The sequence below is a fragment of the Brassica napus genome, chromosome A2 (genome assembly GCF_020379485.1).
Source record: "Brassica napus cultivar Da-Ae chromosome A2, Da-Ae, whole genome shotgun sequence".
NCBI classification, from domain to species: Eukaryota; Viridiplantae; Streptophyta; class Magnoliopsida; order Brassicales; family Brassicaceae; genus Brassica; species Brassica napus.
The window spans coordinates 19,642,313-19,658,296 of NC_063435.1; the positions used below are offsets into that span (position 1 = coordinate 19,642,313).

The window sequence follows — 15,984 nt, forward strand, 5'->3', positions numbered from 1 at the left end:
CATTTATCTTCTCCTGCAGAATAAAAGATTAACCGTCATAACGATTGGGCTCAATTTCGTATAAAATTGTGAGTGAGATTTTAGCCGCGTTCTGGACCCTTTCGGGCCGTTTTCTGACTTAAGCGTTTTTACGTTTTATCGAAAGTGCGCTTCCGAAATGGCGTCGATTCCGAAGAAAGTTCAAATTTCTCGTATATTGGAGGCAGTTTAAGGTGTTTGGTTAACCGTTTCCGTTTTATACGATCAATTCGAATTCCATACGAGATAACGAGTTCTTGCGGACTGTCGATCGAGATGAAATAAGAGTAGGTTTGATCCAATCCCGAAGGAGGGAGCTACGAGGACGGGATGAAGGCAGACTAGTTGATCCAACTAGCTTTTCGTGAAGTTTTTGACATTGATTCCGTCGTAACCGATTTTGACCCCAACAACAATGAGGAGACTGATGCGAAGCCATAGTGGCCAATCCGGATGTTTTCTGCTTATTTTTCTTGCTAGAGGAAGGAGGCTCCGCCTTCACGATTGAAATTACGCTTGGTACCCGTGATATACTATGGATTTTACCACTTTTAGACCATGGTATATGACCTATTCAGAGAATATTATATGGGTTTGAAGTATGTCTTAGAATGTTTTCAGGTTCAGGTACGTTTTGGAGAACTTTGGTGATTTTGGAGCTTTTTGAGGTGCAGTACTGCACAGACGCGTCATATGTTTAGCTATGAATGGAGACATTCCCATGGTGTGATTAAGTTAGCTTTACAATACCACCGGTTTGAGGTCAATCAGCATCATGTAGCAGAAGTTGTGCATGTTTTACTAAAGAGTGACCAGTTTGCCTCACGAGAGGAAGCCGTCGAAGAGATGAAGGAATGTCGATCGACAACACAGCCTTGGTGTCAATCGATGGTGATGCTAGAATTCAGGCCGAGCCTATTTCATGACCGACTTAAGCCAAGAAGTTACCTCAAGTTACCATATTACCCTTGGACGACTCAGAACCCTATTTATGTTTTTTTAAGCCATTAATGACGGCTACTCTTTATTCTATTCATTGTTCTTACCATTAGGTTTGTAGAGAAGAGAGGAACTCCATTGGTTTTGGTTTTATTATTATTATTTCTATTTCATCTATTCATTCTATGATTTATGTGACAAATATCATGTCTGAGTAGATCCACCTGCTAGGTTTAGAGATTTTCTATGGCTTTGAATGAACTTCTGAATTATACTATTGCTAGGTTAACTATAGATCTTACACCATGGTGGCTTATAACACTAGGATCTATAATAACTAGAAAAGCACGAGAGAGTGACTGATTATTTTAACCTAGAATCATAGGACAATTGAGAGGCACGAGAGTGCAGTCGTTTAACAGAACCCAAATCATGTTGGATTAGATACCTACGCGCATACGAGAATTGGAACAAAGACTAAGTCAATAGATTAGACTCGCAGCGAGAGCTGGTCGTCTTTTGCATTAGATATCGAGTTCTACGATCAACCCTTAACATCTATAGATTGAGTTCTTATAACTTGAATGAAACTCTAAGTCTAGCAACCATCCTTACAACAAACAACTCATCAATCAATTGAACAACTACTTTGTTCAACTCTTTCTTTATTTACCGTTTTATATTATTTAACCTAGCATGTCTGAAGCTAAAGTCTATTGTATGAGATATCGAGTCTCTGTGGATACGATTCTTAAGTACTGCAATCGATCTCTTATTTCAAAAAGTTGCTCTTAAAGGTTAATATGAAGATGAATTCATATTCTGATATTACTCAAATTACCCTAAGTGATTTGTACTCTCTCAAATAAGAGGTCGAGTTGTAGTACTTAGGGATCGAATCCACAAGGAGCTGGGCAAATAAAAGATCTTAAAACAGTTTATGATTTAAGCTAGGTCAATTAAGTAAATTGTAAATTTTAGTGGTGAAAAAGGCAGTTGTTCGGTTGATTGGATTGATGTTTTGTAAACAATTATGAGAAAGCGTTAGACTTAGGGTTTCTATCCAGGTAATCATGATTATAACAGTATAGAAGCAAGAGTAGTTTATTGGATATTCTAGAACTAAAAAGAAGTAATATTCTTCAACTTCCGTTTGTTTAAAATATCTATTGTCTGGATCTCAGATCTCAACTGTCGTTTATTGATCTGGAGAAAGTGTCGATCAATATTATAAATGGATAATCGATCGATACACATTTCAAAATATCGATCGATACAACTATAGGGTTGTCGATCGATGATCCTTACAGAAAGCTTCACCGAGCGGGTTTGACTTATGCTCACTAAGTTTAACTAAATCAGCTGTCGCTTGTTTCTAGCAATCCTAGCATAATGTGAATTAATTCAGGTAACAGACCATGTTCCGCTTGCGCCTAATTATCCTAATATCAAGGTTCTAGTTAGCTACTCTAGAACACATGCAATGGGAGCAATTCAACTGATGGATATCACAAACAACTCAGCAGTCTATATTTGGGGTAATCCTTCATAATCCTATTTGAACCTTAAACCTAACAAGATGAACTACTCAGACATAGAAAAACAATTCATAACAAATAATATAAAAGAATGGATAAATAGATTAAGGTTAGAAATACTGGAGTTCCAATACAAATCTCGGAAGGAGTCTTGGAACTTTTCTCCAAATCTACTAAAAACCTTTGCTGTCTAAAACTAGAGAATGATAATAGAATAGAAAGTGTGTGGTGCCTAGAACAATGACAGAGCACATAAATATTAGGTTAAAAGTCGGCCATGGGTATTTCTGTAATTATTTATTGACTTGGGTTTTAAGTCGGCTGGGCTTTGCGCGCTTCGCCGTCGATCGCCAGCACAGAGTGTGCGTCGATCGATGGAAGACTCTGAATGTTGACCTCAAACTTGTTCAATGGTGAGCTTCGAGCTTCCTCTCATTTTATCTCCAAAATGCATCCAAATCATCACTTTTCTCCTAATCATTCATGAACCTGTAAAAAGTATTAAAAAATACTCCAAAACAACATTGATAGTTCCTAATACTTATATATCATTGCTGAAAGTGGGTAAAATCTATAGTATATATCATATTCCTTAAAAAAAGAATGAATATAAATAGTGAATTGATGTTTTTTCCTTTTTATAAGAAATATTTGATACATGGTTCTTTTTCATTCTTCTATTCTTACAGAACTATAGAACATAACTATTCCCTTTTATTCATAATGTTTTATTTATATTGTTTTTTTTTTCTTTTTTTTAGTGTTTTTAATAGTCACCAAAATATGTTGGGAGAATTCTAATTATACAACAAACATTATACACTTTTCAAATTTACCTTTAAAGAATGACCACTTTTATAAATACACTAATTTATGAATAATAATAATAAACTAACCCTCTAAATATTTATAAATGTTTAATCATTTATAACGGTTTATAAATCCAACATTACCCCTTAAATACTAAACTCTAAAAATAATTTAATATCTTAAACTCTAATGTTAGAGTATTTTTAAAGTATTAGCCAACCTACGGTATTAAGTAATTTCTCCAAAAAAATTATAACATAATATAAACAACAAATTTTACATGAAATCAAATGAAAAAAAAATAACTACACAATTTTGATTAAGCCACAAGTCGGTATCCCTTCAGTTTCTTCTGGAGAGACTGGCCTTGGATGAAGCCGTCTCATCATTCACATTCTCACCCGAAAGCTCCTCAAGAGACTTTCCTTTGGATTCTGGCACTAAAAATGTCATGAGCATACCGACAAAGTTAATAACACCAAGCATGATCAACGAGTTCTTGACACCAATACCCGGTGGATATCCTGCGTCCGTCTTGTTCTTATCCTTTGACTGAGCCGCGTATAAGAATCCAAACGCACCCACGATAGCTCCCGCCTTTCCTGCCGCGGCTGAAATTCCATGACATGTAGATCTCAACCTTGCTGGGAATATCTCAGCAGGTACAACAAATGTAGTTACATTCGGACCGAAGTTTGCAAAGAAGAAAGTTAGGGAGAATATAATAACGAATCCAATGCGGTTGTCTGGTTTGATCCAATGGTCATAAGGCAAAGCTAAAGCGAACATAAACACGGTCATGAAGAAGAATCCCATTATCTGGATCGCGAATCTTCCCATAATATCAATGAATAAGACGGTGAACCAGTAACCTGGGATGGTACTGAATAGTGAAATGAGGGTTTGCGCTCTAGCAATCTTGTAAACTTCGTGGATGGCATTCATCGTTGCCGCTTTTGGGATCCATCCGATGGCAGAAAATATATCTTTTTCAAATAAGTTTTGGCTGTAAAACGCAATGTCAAGAAAGAACCAAGTGGATGTAGTTCCGAGGAGAGGAAGTCCATGGCGCTTAAGAAATTCTTTGGAGAACAAGCCGTAGTTTAGCTTAGGATCTGTAACCTTGTTTTCAGCAATTTCTTCATCAGCTTTAAGATCCACTTGCAAGACTTTTGACATGTCTTGTGCAGCTAGTTTGATGTTTCTGGAAACTAAAGCGGTGTAACGAGCAGTCTCGGGCATTTTCATTCGCCAGTAATAGGTCATCGCTGCGGGGAGAGCACCAATCATAAGGATGATACGCCATAAGTAATCAGCTTGAGGTACAGTCGAGGCATACGGGTCTACACTATAGATGGGCGACGGGAATTGGTAATCGAAAATACTCGATAGTACTAGTGCAACGATGCCTCCAGCCAAGATTCCAAACCCTTGCATAGCAAACACGGCCGCGATGAACCCACCACGAGTCTTCTTGTTCGCATACTCCGACATGATCGTTGCTGAGAGTGGGTAGTCACCTCCAATACCAACTCCTAGCCAAAACCTTTTTCCAAAGTTGCCAAAAATACACAATTTAGATCAATAAATAATTTTAGCATATTGAAGTGTAAACTATTCGCTTTCAAATATAATTATTAGTTTTTTCGTTTCAATACTCCACTAGATTTTAAAAGTTTTTCACCGATATTAATAATATATATATGTTATTAATAATAAAGTTTTTCAGATTCGGGTTTTTTGCTCAGTCCTAATAATGACATGAAAAACAAATAGCAACTTATTTTTGAAAAATACATCTACGCGGGTGCGCGAATCAAAATCTAGTCGTAGTTATAACTAAATTTCTTTATAGTACCGGAAAAAGCAAAGAGTGGTCATGACGCCTTTTGAATTATTTCCAAACGAGAGACCGGAGGCGACAGAGCAAACAACCATCATAATCAAAGTGATTCCATATACTTTTTTCCGGCCAAGTTTGTCTCCAAGCCACCCAAAAAATAGTTGACCCATAAGTGTCCCACATAGAGCAACACCATTGACCGCCGCCGCCACTTCTGGTGGGAGTGTTCCCGGCTTCTCTGCACCCGCCTTGTGGTAGTAGATGCGACCTAAAAGCTTTGTGACCAATGCAATGCTAAATAAATCGTAGGCATCGGTGAAGAAACCCATACCGGCGATAATAATTGCCGTGAAATGGTAAAGCTGTGTTTTGGCTACATCGAGTGCCTTGAGCACTCCTAACTGGTTATTTCCAGACATTGAATTTTGTTCTAGATTATCTACAAAGACAATAACAAACATTATAGCTATATATATTTAATTAGAAAGCAAATGATTAAACGTTTGTCGCATAAGAACCGAAGATAATCCAGTTCGAACGCCTAATCGTCAAATTAATTGAATTAACTAACCTTTATGCTTATGATGAGGCTTTTGGGTTGTCGGATTTTAAGATCGACTGAAGAAGGATTCTTAAAACTTTTGTCTTATAAGATAATCGCATAGTTAGAAAATGTGTATGTGCTACTTATAGACCAAATTATTTCTCAAGTCAACTACGTAACTATATATCGGAGAGTCTACAGGAGCTTATATATCATTTGTTTGTGCTTTATAAACTATTATAATAAGAACCTCATTAATACGTAATGATAGTGATTAGTGAAACTACTCTAGTATGAATTCAGCCGTTTCAATCGTTTACTAGTGTAGTCGTGATTATGGCCGGTTCTAAAGGATACTGAAACTTTAATAAAACATAGAATAGTAGGTGCACTTCAGGAGGAGCGGATCCAGAAGTGTTTTTAGTATGGAGCATGCAATTATTTCTTATAACTAGTGTTTAATTAAGAGATAATTCAATAATTACAGTAAAACAACAAGTCAGGGTTGGACACATGCTATACCTACTGGATCCGCCTCTGCGTACTGAAGCAAATAACATATTCAATTAACAACGGCAATTTTTGTTACAGTTTGAAAAATGTAATTAAATATTTTTTAAAGCATATTTCATATATGTTATAAAATAGTAGTTCTTTATATATTAGTTGAAAGTTTTTTTTTAACTACACTTATCCTAAACAGCGTGTTATGAAACAACAATAAGAAAAATGTTCTTCGTATTATTAGAGTATCTGGTTCATATTGTTAAGTTTCCTTTAGCTTGATCATAGGTTAAGTCCGGTGTATATTTAATTGATACCAGTTATGTGAATAGATGGGTCTATATATATTGAACCATGTAACAAATTTTGGGTTATGTTGATTGAATCTAACAAACTATTGCATTCATCTTCTTCTCAAACTCTGAATCTTTTCTCTCTTTCGTTCTTCGATTACTTCAGAATCAAGAACATTGATATGGTATCAGAGCACAACAAATTCATCTTCCGCTTCGTTATTCTCCGATGACTATTCCGATCAATCGTCTTCTCCGATTTGTTTTTGATTTCATCGCTGTTCTTGGCGATTTTCTTCTTCGGATTCTGTTTTACTACTTCTTTTTGGTTCATCTTCTTTGATTGAGTTGGGCGAAGTGTTGATTCCAGTCTCTCTTGCGTTTTGAGTGTGTTTTCTTGAAGATGGTGAACCCTAGCTCTGTGAATCTGTTGAATCAACCGTCGGCGAATGTCGATTTCTCCGATCCCTCGCGTTATCAGGCTGATCAGAATGAGAATCCTTACTATCTTCATAATACTAATCATCCTGGTCTTGTTTTGGTTTCGGATCCTCTCACTACTGCATCTGAGTTTCATTCTTGGAGGAGATCGATTCGAATGGCGTTGAATGTGCGTAACAAGTTGGGATTCATTGATGGTATGATTGCTAAACCTTCTTTGAATTCTCGTGACTATGGTGTGTGGTCAAGATGTAACGATATGATTGCGACTTGGCTTATGAATTCTGTTTCGAAGAATATTGGTCAAAGTATTTTGTTACAAAGTGTTAGATTTAGAATCTCATAAAAAAAAAAAAAAAAAAAAAAAAAAAAAAAAGATTTAGAATCTCATTCTGTCTCTATCTCACGGAATGTTCAATTTCATGAAAATGATTTTCCTTTCAAACAAGTGAGCTAGTTTCTCAGGCTGTTGATATGTTTCCTAACACGTTTTTACCGCTTCCTGTTCCATTGCATTTTGTGGAAACAATGCCTATTTTAGCTCCTGCTCATAATTCTTGTATACATCCATCTTCTGCTAGTGATTCTGTTAATGTTCCAGTTATTCCATCTCCTACTAGTGATACTATTACAGTTCCTGCTTTTGATTCTTTAGTAACTGAAACTGGTGGTGGCTATGTTCCTATTGATAGACCTAAACGGGTGTCTAGAGTCCATAGCTATTTGTCTGAGTATCACTGTTCTTTGTTACCTTCTACATCTTCACATGTTTTACCTCTTCCTTCACCTCCTATTTGCTTTGTTTTACCGCCTATTCCTTCCTCTCTTTTACCCTTACCAACCAAAACTCCATATCCTCTTTCTTCTGTTGTTTCGTATGACAAATTTAAACCTCTTGTTCAACATTTTATCTTCTCCTAAACCCTTGAGACTGAACCCAAAAACTATAAAGAAGCATGAAATCTGATAAATGGAAAGTCTCGGTGAATATGGAGTTTGATGCTCTTGAACAAAATAGGACTTGGGATATTGAATCTTTACCTTCTGGTAAGAATGTTGTTGGTTGTAGATGGGTGTTTACCATCAATTATATTCCGGATGGTACTGTGGAGCGTTACAAATCGAGGTTGGTTGCTAAGGGTTTTACTCAACAAGAAGGTCTGGATTTTATGGATACTTTCTCCCCTGTTGCGAAGCTAACGAGTGTTAAGTTGCTGTTAAGTCTTGTTGTGGCTAAAGGATGGCGTTTAATACAAATGGATGTGTCTAATGCTTTCCTCCATGGTGATCTTGATGAGGAGATATACATGAGCTTACCTCAGGGTTATACACCGCCACCAGGTGTTGTCTTGCCACCAAATCCAGTGTGTAGATTGCGCAAGTCACTGTATGGATTGAAGCAGGCTTCTCGCCAGTGGTACAAGCGTTTTTCATCAGTTCTGTTAGGTGCTAACTTTGTTCTGGTGCCTGCAGACAATACGCTTTTTGTTCGTGCTACATCAACCTCTTTCATTGCTGTGTTGGTCTATGTGGATGATCTCTTGATCACAATAAATGATGATGCAGCTCTGGCTCAGTTGAAAGACCTACTCCATTCTGAATTTAAGATTAAAGATCTTGGTTCAGTTCGCTTTTTCCTTGGCTTGGAGATATCATGATCTTCTGAAGGCATTGCAGTTTGTCAAAGGAAGTATGCTTTGAATCTTCTTGAAGATTCTGGTCTTTTGGGGTGCAAGCCTAGCTCTATTCCTATGGATCTAAACCTCCATCTTACAAAGATTTCAGGAACTCCTCTGCTTCAACCTACTGAGTACCGTGAACTCATTGGTCGTCTTCTTTACTTGACGATTACACGACCGGATATTACTTTTGATGTTCATCAGTTAAGCCAATTCTTGTCTGCTCCTACTGATATTCATCTTCAGGCAGCTCATAAGGTGTTGCGCTATGTCAAGTCTAATCCGGGTCAGGGGTTGATGTTCTCTGCTTCAACAGAATTGTGTCTCAATGCATTTGCTGATGCCGATTGGGCTACATGTCGAGATACTAGACGTTATGTGAGTGGCTTATGCGTCTTCTTGGGTACTTTATTGATATCATGGAAGTCTAAGAAGTAGACTGTGGTGAGTAGAACCAGTATAGAAGCTGAATATAGGAGTCTTGCTTTGGCAACATGTGAGTTGATATGGTTGCAGCAATTACTAAAGGATCTTCATGTCATGCCTTCTTCGACTGCTAAGTTGTTTTGTGACAACAAATCAGCTCTTCATATTGCTATAAATCTGGTTTTTTATGAATGAACGAAACACATCAACATTGAATGTCATACTGTTCGTGATCAACTAAAAGCTGGTAGACTCCGCACGATGCATGTCTCTTATTCTAATCAGCTAGCTGATGTCTTGACGAAAGCTCTGCATCCTGGTCCATTATATTCGCTCGTCATCTTTTATCGCTTTCAAGTCTGTTTTTTCCTTCTGATGATACGAAGATAAAGACTTGAGGGGAGTATATTAGAGTATATTGTTCATATGGTTAAGTTTCTTTTAGCTTGATCATATGTTAATTCCGGTTTATATTTAATTGATACCGGTTATGTGAATAGAGGGGTCTATATGTATTGAACTATGTAACAAACTTTGGGTTATGTTGATTGAATCTAACGAACTATGTAACAAAACTCATGATCATTTCAATAAAATTTTGAACCCAGTTGAAACTTCACCTGGGTCCACCACTGTTTGGCAGTTTTTTTTGTGACTCATCGTGCTTTAGGTTTCGGCAGATATAATTAAATTAAGATAAAATAACACAAGTCAAGTTTTTTCTTTTTTTTTGGGTAAAAATAACACGAGTCAAGTTGATCACCTTACTTGCACAATTCATTTTCTTAAAGTATTTAATTCTAGAAAAAAAGATTTTAAAACAGCAAACGTTAACCGAAATGATCGAGTTTGTACACAATAATCATATGGTTGACGCAATTATGGCTGCGGCCTGTGGGTGTCAATGGAACTTAAATAAATTATTGCAAAATTTAGAAATTTGACATCGTTGCCTATTTCGATTATATAGATTTTCTTCTTCTTCTTTTTCTTTTTGCTAAAAGATATTTCGATTATATAGTTGGTTTGAATAATGTATTCTTTATCATCCAGTAACCAAGTATCTAGTATTTTAAAAAGTTTCATAACTTAACATATATTTTAACAAAATCTAATTTACAAAATCAATATGTTTTAACATTTTTGATAAGTAGTGCTTTAACATTTTTATTTTAGTGTACTTTAAAACTATATAATTATATTGTTTTTATTTATATTAATCTGTTTTGTTATGAACTTATAATAAGTAATGTTTTAACATTTTTATTTTAGTGTTTTAACATTTTGATTTTAGTGTCTTTGAAAACTATATAATTCTATTATTTTTATTTTTATTAATCTGTTTTTTTTTGTTTTTTTTTAATCTGTTTTGTTATGAACTTTGACTAAAAAGTTTGTAACTTTTTTAGATTAATTGTGAGATATATACTTATTTGGTATTTTTTAATTATAAAACTTATTTGCTGTCAATTTACTAACTCTAACTTTTTATTTGTTTAAAACTTATTTGATGTCAACTTAAACCAAACATAATATTGTGTATATAATTATAAACTATAAACTTTTAAGAATAAAAATAATCAAAGAATAAGAATTTAGTATGAAAGGTTTATTAAGTTTAAATGGATAGAATTTTTGTTTATGAAAAAATATTTAAAATAATTCATTAACTTAATAATTTCATGTTAAACAAATAAAATGTTAAAGTCAATATATTGACATCAAAAAAGTTTTATAATAGTTTTCTATCAAATAAGTATATACCACACAATTAATCAAATGAATTACAGAAATTTTACTAAAATTCATACGAAACCAGAATAAAAGAATTAAAAACTTAAATTAAAAAATATCTTATATAACTTTTATATTTAATATAAAAAATTATATTATTTTCAAATACACTAAAATAAATATGTTAAAACACTACTTATCAAAATTTATAAAAACATGCTGATTTTATAAATTAGATTTTCTTAAAAATATTTTTACGCATTTAAAACAGGGGTCAAAATTTAATTTAGGTAAATTACCACCAGGTATGTCATATTTTAATTGATGAAACGAGAGATTTAAACGGTCTGTAACCTGCACATCAGTTTTTGGATGTATGAAATTAAACTCGTGATGTTAACTACACAACATCGTAAAATTGAGGAATGTTGCCATGCATAATATATACTTCATGTAGCTAAGTATACATTTGTTTAGTTTGCATAGTTAGCCATGTGATGACCAATACTTCATGTAGTCAGCAATCATTTTTACTAAAGATAACCAAGAAAGTTTTGTTTTGTGCTTGCATGATCATTTTGTGCTTGCAAGATCAAGTGATGCAGCGTATACCATATTCCCTATTCGCTTTGGTTTTATTTCCTTTTTTCGATTACATTAGTAACTTTTAATGTGAATAAGATTAAGACTTTTGGATAAAAGGTTAGCTCCTAATCACTAAGAATTTAATACTTTCTTAGTAGTTATATACAGTGATCTCTTAGCTTTTGTAAGTGACACATTTATTATTGATTTATGAAACAAAAGCTTTGCTTTTAACCTTTGTTTTTGGCTAAATGTGTTGAGATCTCTCGGACATTCTTAGACTAAAAAGATGAAGCTACAAATATCGGTTACTACCAGGGCGGACCCAGGTGAAAAGGGGGGTATGGCACATGCCCCATACTCATTTTCATTTTTTCCTTATTAATTAACCTAAATTTCTTTATATACCCCTAACATATATATAAGTTACACTATGTGCCTCATACTAAATAAAGTTTTTGGTCCGTCCTTGTTACTACATCATCAAGTGCTGATGTCATTAGTTTGTATTAAGATTGACGTACTGTGTTACATACTTCCAAATACTTTGGAGGTTGAGCAGTATGTAAGGAGAGTTTAGTTTAAGATTCACGTATGTTTAAAAATTCATGCTATATAATAGTTTAATTCAACAAAATTATGTAAGGAGATTTAGTTTTACGCGTTTGCGAATTGGTTGAATTTATTTTCTTAGTTAATGAATTTGAAATCTCGAAGATGTCTCAGTGATCAGGAAACAATTGTCATTAATTTTCTTTGTTAAATTTGTGCATCATCTGCACTTTCGATTGGTATCAAATTTTATTATAGATAGATATATTTATTCTTGATTTGGTTAGGACAAGGGTGATGACAAAAAAAACTGGTTCATGAAGTAGGATAATAATTTGAAATTGAAACTGATGAAGGTATATCAAAAATATTTGTATATAACAAAACCACCACGTTTAGGCATCAAATTATAGATATTGGAAGGGTCTCAACGAGCCTTCAGCATCTGAAACGGGAGCTTTAACCTAGTATGCAAGTTTTTATCACTTATCTTAATGAGGATTGTTTCAGTTGAGATTTGTTGTTGTCTTTTAATGATGACTTAAAGGTGAATTTCAAGACATATTGAGGAAATTTAAAGGTAGGTTTACGTCTCTAGATGATATACTCACTAGATAAAGTTTGAAGATATAAACAAGAACCTCATCATAAATAAGTCGTGTCCTCTTCCACATGAGAAGTTCAATGCAAAAATAATATTCAGGAAACCAGGTCCGACTGATAAGAAATCCAAAGGAATTTTCACAAAGATGGTAAACATTACCATGTTTAATAGGATTTGTATTTTGATTTTTTTTTTTTGGATAATTGATTCAATCTTTATTTTGAATTCTATTACTTGCATGAAGTTTAAGTTTGTTTATTTACCTTTATTTTCCAATAAAACATTTAATATCTACTATTTATTGGCTTTTTCAAAACCAACCTACAATTTCAAGTCAACTCCAAAACCAACCTTTTTTGTCATTACTATTCACCTTTGCAAGTTCCAAACCATCTTTATGTTTTTGAATTATTTAAAAAATTTCCATTATTAATTAATTATTTAATTATTTGAAAAATGGAAAAAAACCTATTACACCCTAAACATTTCTTCTTATTTACTACAATGTCATTATCATCAATTTTCCAACCACCATGAACCACCATTTTTGAACTCTTAAAAGTTTAAAAATTTAATTTGTAACCACTTTTTTTCTCTTTCTAAACCAACAAATCTTCGCTTTCTCTCATTTCCTCTCATTTTCATCTTAAAACTCCCATAACTTCCAATTTTTATAATCTAAACTTTCATATTTTTGAGTTTATTCAGTTGTGAGTCGACAAAGGTGATTTTTTTTGCTCATATAGAGATTGGATGGTGGTAAAGGGTGGAAACGAGCTTTACACCGGAAAAAGATATCTATTTACATGGTTTTTGTCATTTTTCAGATCTGTGTCGTGATTGTAGGCTGTTATGTATGTCCACGCATATGTGTAGACTTACGATACGGTCTACTTTTCAATGAACATGTTACTTTTGCAATTGACCAAAATATTTTTTTTTGTATAGAAGACTTCCCTAGAAGTCTGTGTCTTAACCTTTGAAAACAAAAACAAAAAAAGTAGGTCGACTTACTAAGAATTCTATGTAAAAGAGGTTAGTTTTCGCATTTGATCGAACTTTGGGCAACTTTTGACTTTTCATAGTAGACTTCACAGGAAGTCTACATTATGTAGACTGCTAGGGAAGTCTACGAAAGGTGAGTTTTGCATTTGACCAAAACTTTGACTGCGTTGAATATGTTAGTTTTGTATTTGACTAAACGTTATAAAATTGACCATAACAAAAAAATGTAGACTTCATATTTAGTCTACTAATATCAGAAAAAAACGTAGACCACATATGAAGTCTACTATTTTATTTTGGTCAAACGAAAAACTAACATGTCGAATTTGGGAGTAGATTTCAGGTGAAGTCTACACATGTGTAGACATTCATCTCTATCTATTTGTAGAAAGTCAAACTTGGTCAATTACAAAAACTAACATGCTCTAAAAAGTTAAAAAAAATGTAGACTGCAAAAGAAATCTACTTTTGAAAGTCAAATCATGGTTGAATTATGGTCAATTGCAAAACCTAACATTTTCAAAATGTAGACTGAAAAGAAAGTCTACACGTATAAAATCACAACTTTTTTTAAATACTGATAATAACCCGTGGATTTTGCAATTGAAAAAACTAACCCAAATTGTAGACCTACATGACAGTCTACACACGTAAACTGAAAATAAAGTATATTATTAGGTAGACTGAATATAAAGTCTACATAGAAAAATCTATAAAAAGTGGATTTGTGTATTATTCGTAATGTACTTTCAAGATTTTTTAGTTCGACAGTGTGTGTTAGTTAATCTTTATGGTTTTGAACAATTTTTAAAAGATATTCTTTTATAGTTATGAAATTATCAACATTTTGGTTTCACTTTCTAGTTAGCTAATAAGTGTAAACGTCTTTTTAAGTCTACTTTGTAATATTAAAACATGAAATATGTGTTCGCTAATTTAGTAAACTGTATTCTTTTTGCAGGGAATGATTCATTTACCTGTTGTATACAGAAAATGAGTGGTGAAAGGCTCTTTGTGGGAGTTTGTGGTCGATAATTGGAAAATGGAGAATGTTCATTGTGCATGATGGTTGTACACATGGCGAACCTATTGATATGACACAAAAATATTATGATATGGATAAGAAAATTGAGATGGTGGAGCTAACGTATTCCTTATCAGACGTCATTTTACAGCAAATGGTTCCAGATACTCCTCATATGCATTTTACGAATGATCGACAAGTGTGAAACTTGATCGAGTTATCTAAGACGCATATTGTACGCCTTTTTGTATTAAGCCAGTACCATGTATACTACAAATTTGTTGTTTGACTATATGTTAGATAATAAGTGTGGACATCTTTAAAGTCTACAAATTTAGACTGCAGTTGAAGTCTACATTGTAAATTCTGTTTAAAGTACATCTGTGTATTATTCATCATATTTTTCAGAATTTAATTATATTACAGTGTGTGTTAGTAATTCTTAATGGTCTTGGATGAATTTTAAAATTTAATGTGTTATAATTATGGAACTAAAAAAATGGTTTGATTAGGTTGTTAACTAATAAGTGTAGATTTACTTAAAAGTCTAGTTCTCCATTTTGTTGTTTGAATTATATACTTGAAACTTATTGCAAAACTTTGTGATTAGTTTTACTCTTCAAACTTCTTGGAAATTTTGTATAGATTTTTTTTTTCCACATGTGTGTTAGTTATTATTTTATCTTATGGTGGTTTTAATTGTTTGGTTGATTAGAGTATCATACAAGTGAAACACAACTAAAAAATAATACAATGTTTATAGATTTTGCATTAAAGCAAAATGAATGAATATCTTATTATGACAAGTTATTTACAAATGAATATCTTATTATGAAAAGTTATTTAAAAGCAATTTATTAAAAAATATTTTTGAGTGTGTTTGATTTTCCATAATCTTGAAGCTTCAAATGAAGTCTTGGAAAAGTATACCTGCAAAGTAAGATAAAATTATGAGAAAAAACATAAGATAAAAATATTAAAATATATTTTAGTAGAATTTTTATTAAGTCTACGTACAGTTTATGGTTTAGTAGACTTTAGTTGAAATCCACACTAAAGGAACATTTTCAATCTAAAAATGTACATTTAGAAATTTTGAAAATACTTTGTTCTGAAAAATATTTCAAAATAGTTTTTTTTTGTCAACCTTGTAGCAAGGCAAAAACATAGAAACATAAAAACATAGACAATTCTTGAGTGTGTTCAATCTATAAATTTAGTTCAATATAAACATAAACATATCTCTATAGTGAATAAATGTAAATCTTACAGTTTTGGGAAGATGATTTGAAAACTTTGGAAGAGAATACATGAAAATAAGATCAAATTATGAAAATATATAAAATTAAAATTAAAATCATATTTGCGTAAATTTCTAGTGAAGTCTACTCTATCAGAAAATTTTTGATCTAAAAAAATATATACATTAAAAAATATGAAAATGA

At 33.0% G+C, this 15,984-nt stretch overlaps 1 protein-coding gene across 1 annotated transcript; it reads right to left on the minus strand.

The window, feature by feature from the left end:
- Window positions 1-3,024: 3,024 nt before the first annotated feature.
- LOC106409829 (probable inorganic phosphate transporter 1-3) lies at window positions 3,025-5,897 on the minus strand. Its single transcript, XM_013850383.2, has 2 exons — window positions 5,164-5,897; window positions 3,025-4,851 (listed from the first exon to the last, which is right to left on the minus strand). The coding sequence occupies exons 1-2, from the start codon at window positions 5,607-5,609 to the stop codon at window positions 3,648-3,650; spliced, it is 1,650 nt and encodes a 549-aa protein (XP_013705837.2). The 5' UTR covers window positions 5,610-5,897; the 3' UTR covers window positions 3,025-3,647.
- Window positions 5,898-15,984: the final 10,087 nt, after the last annotated feature.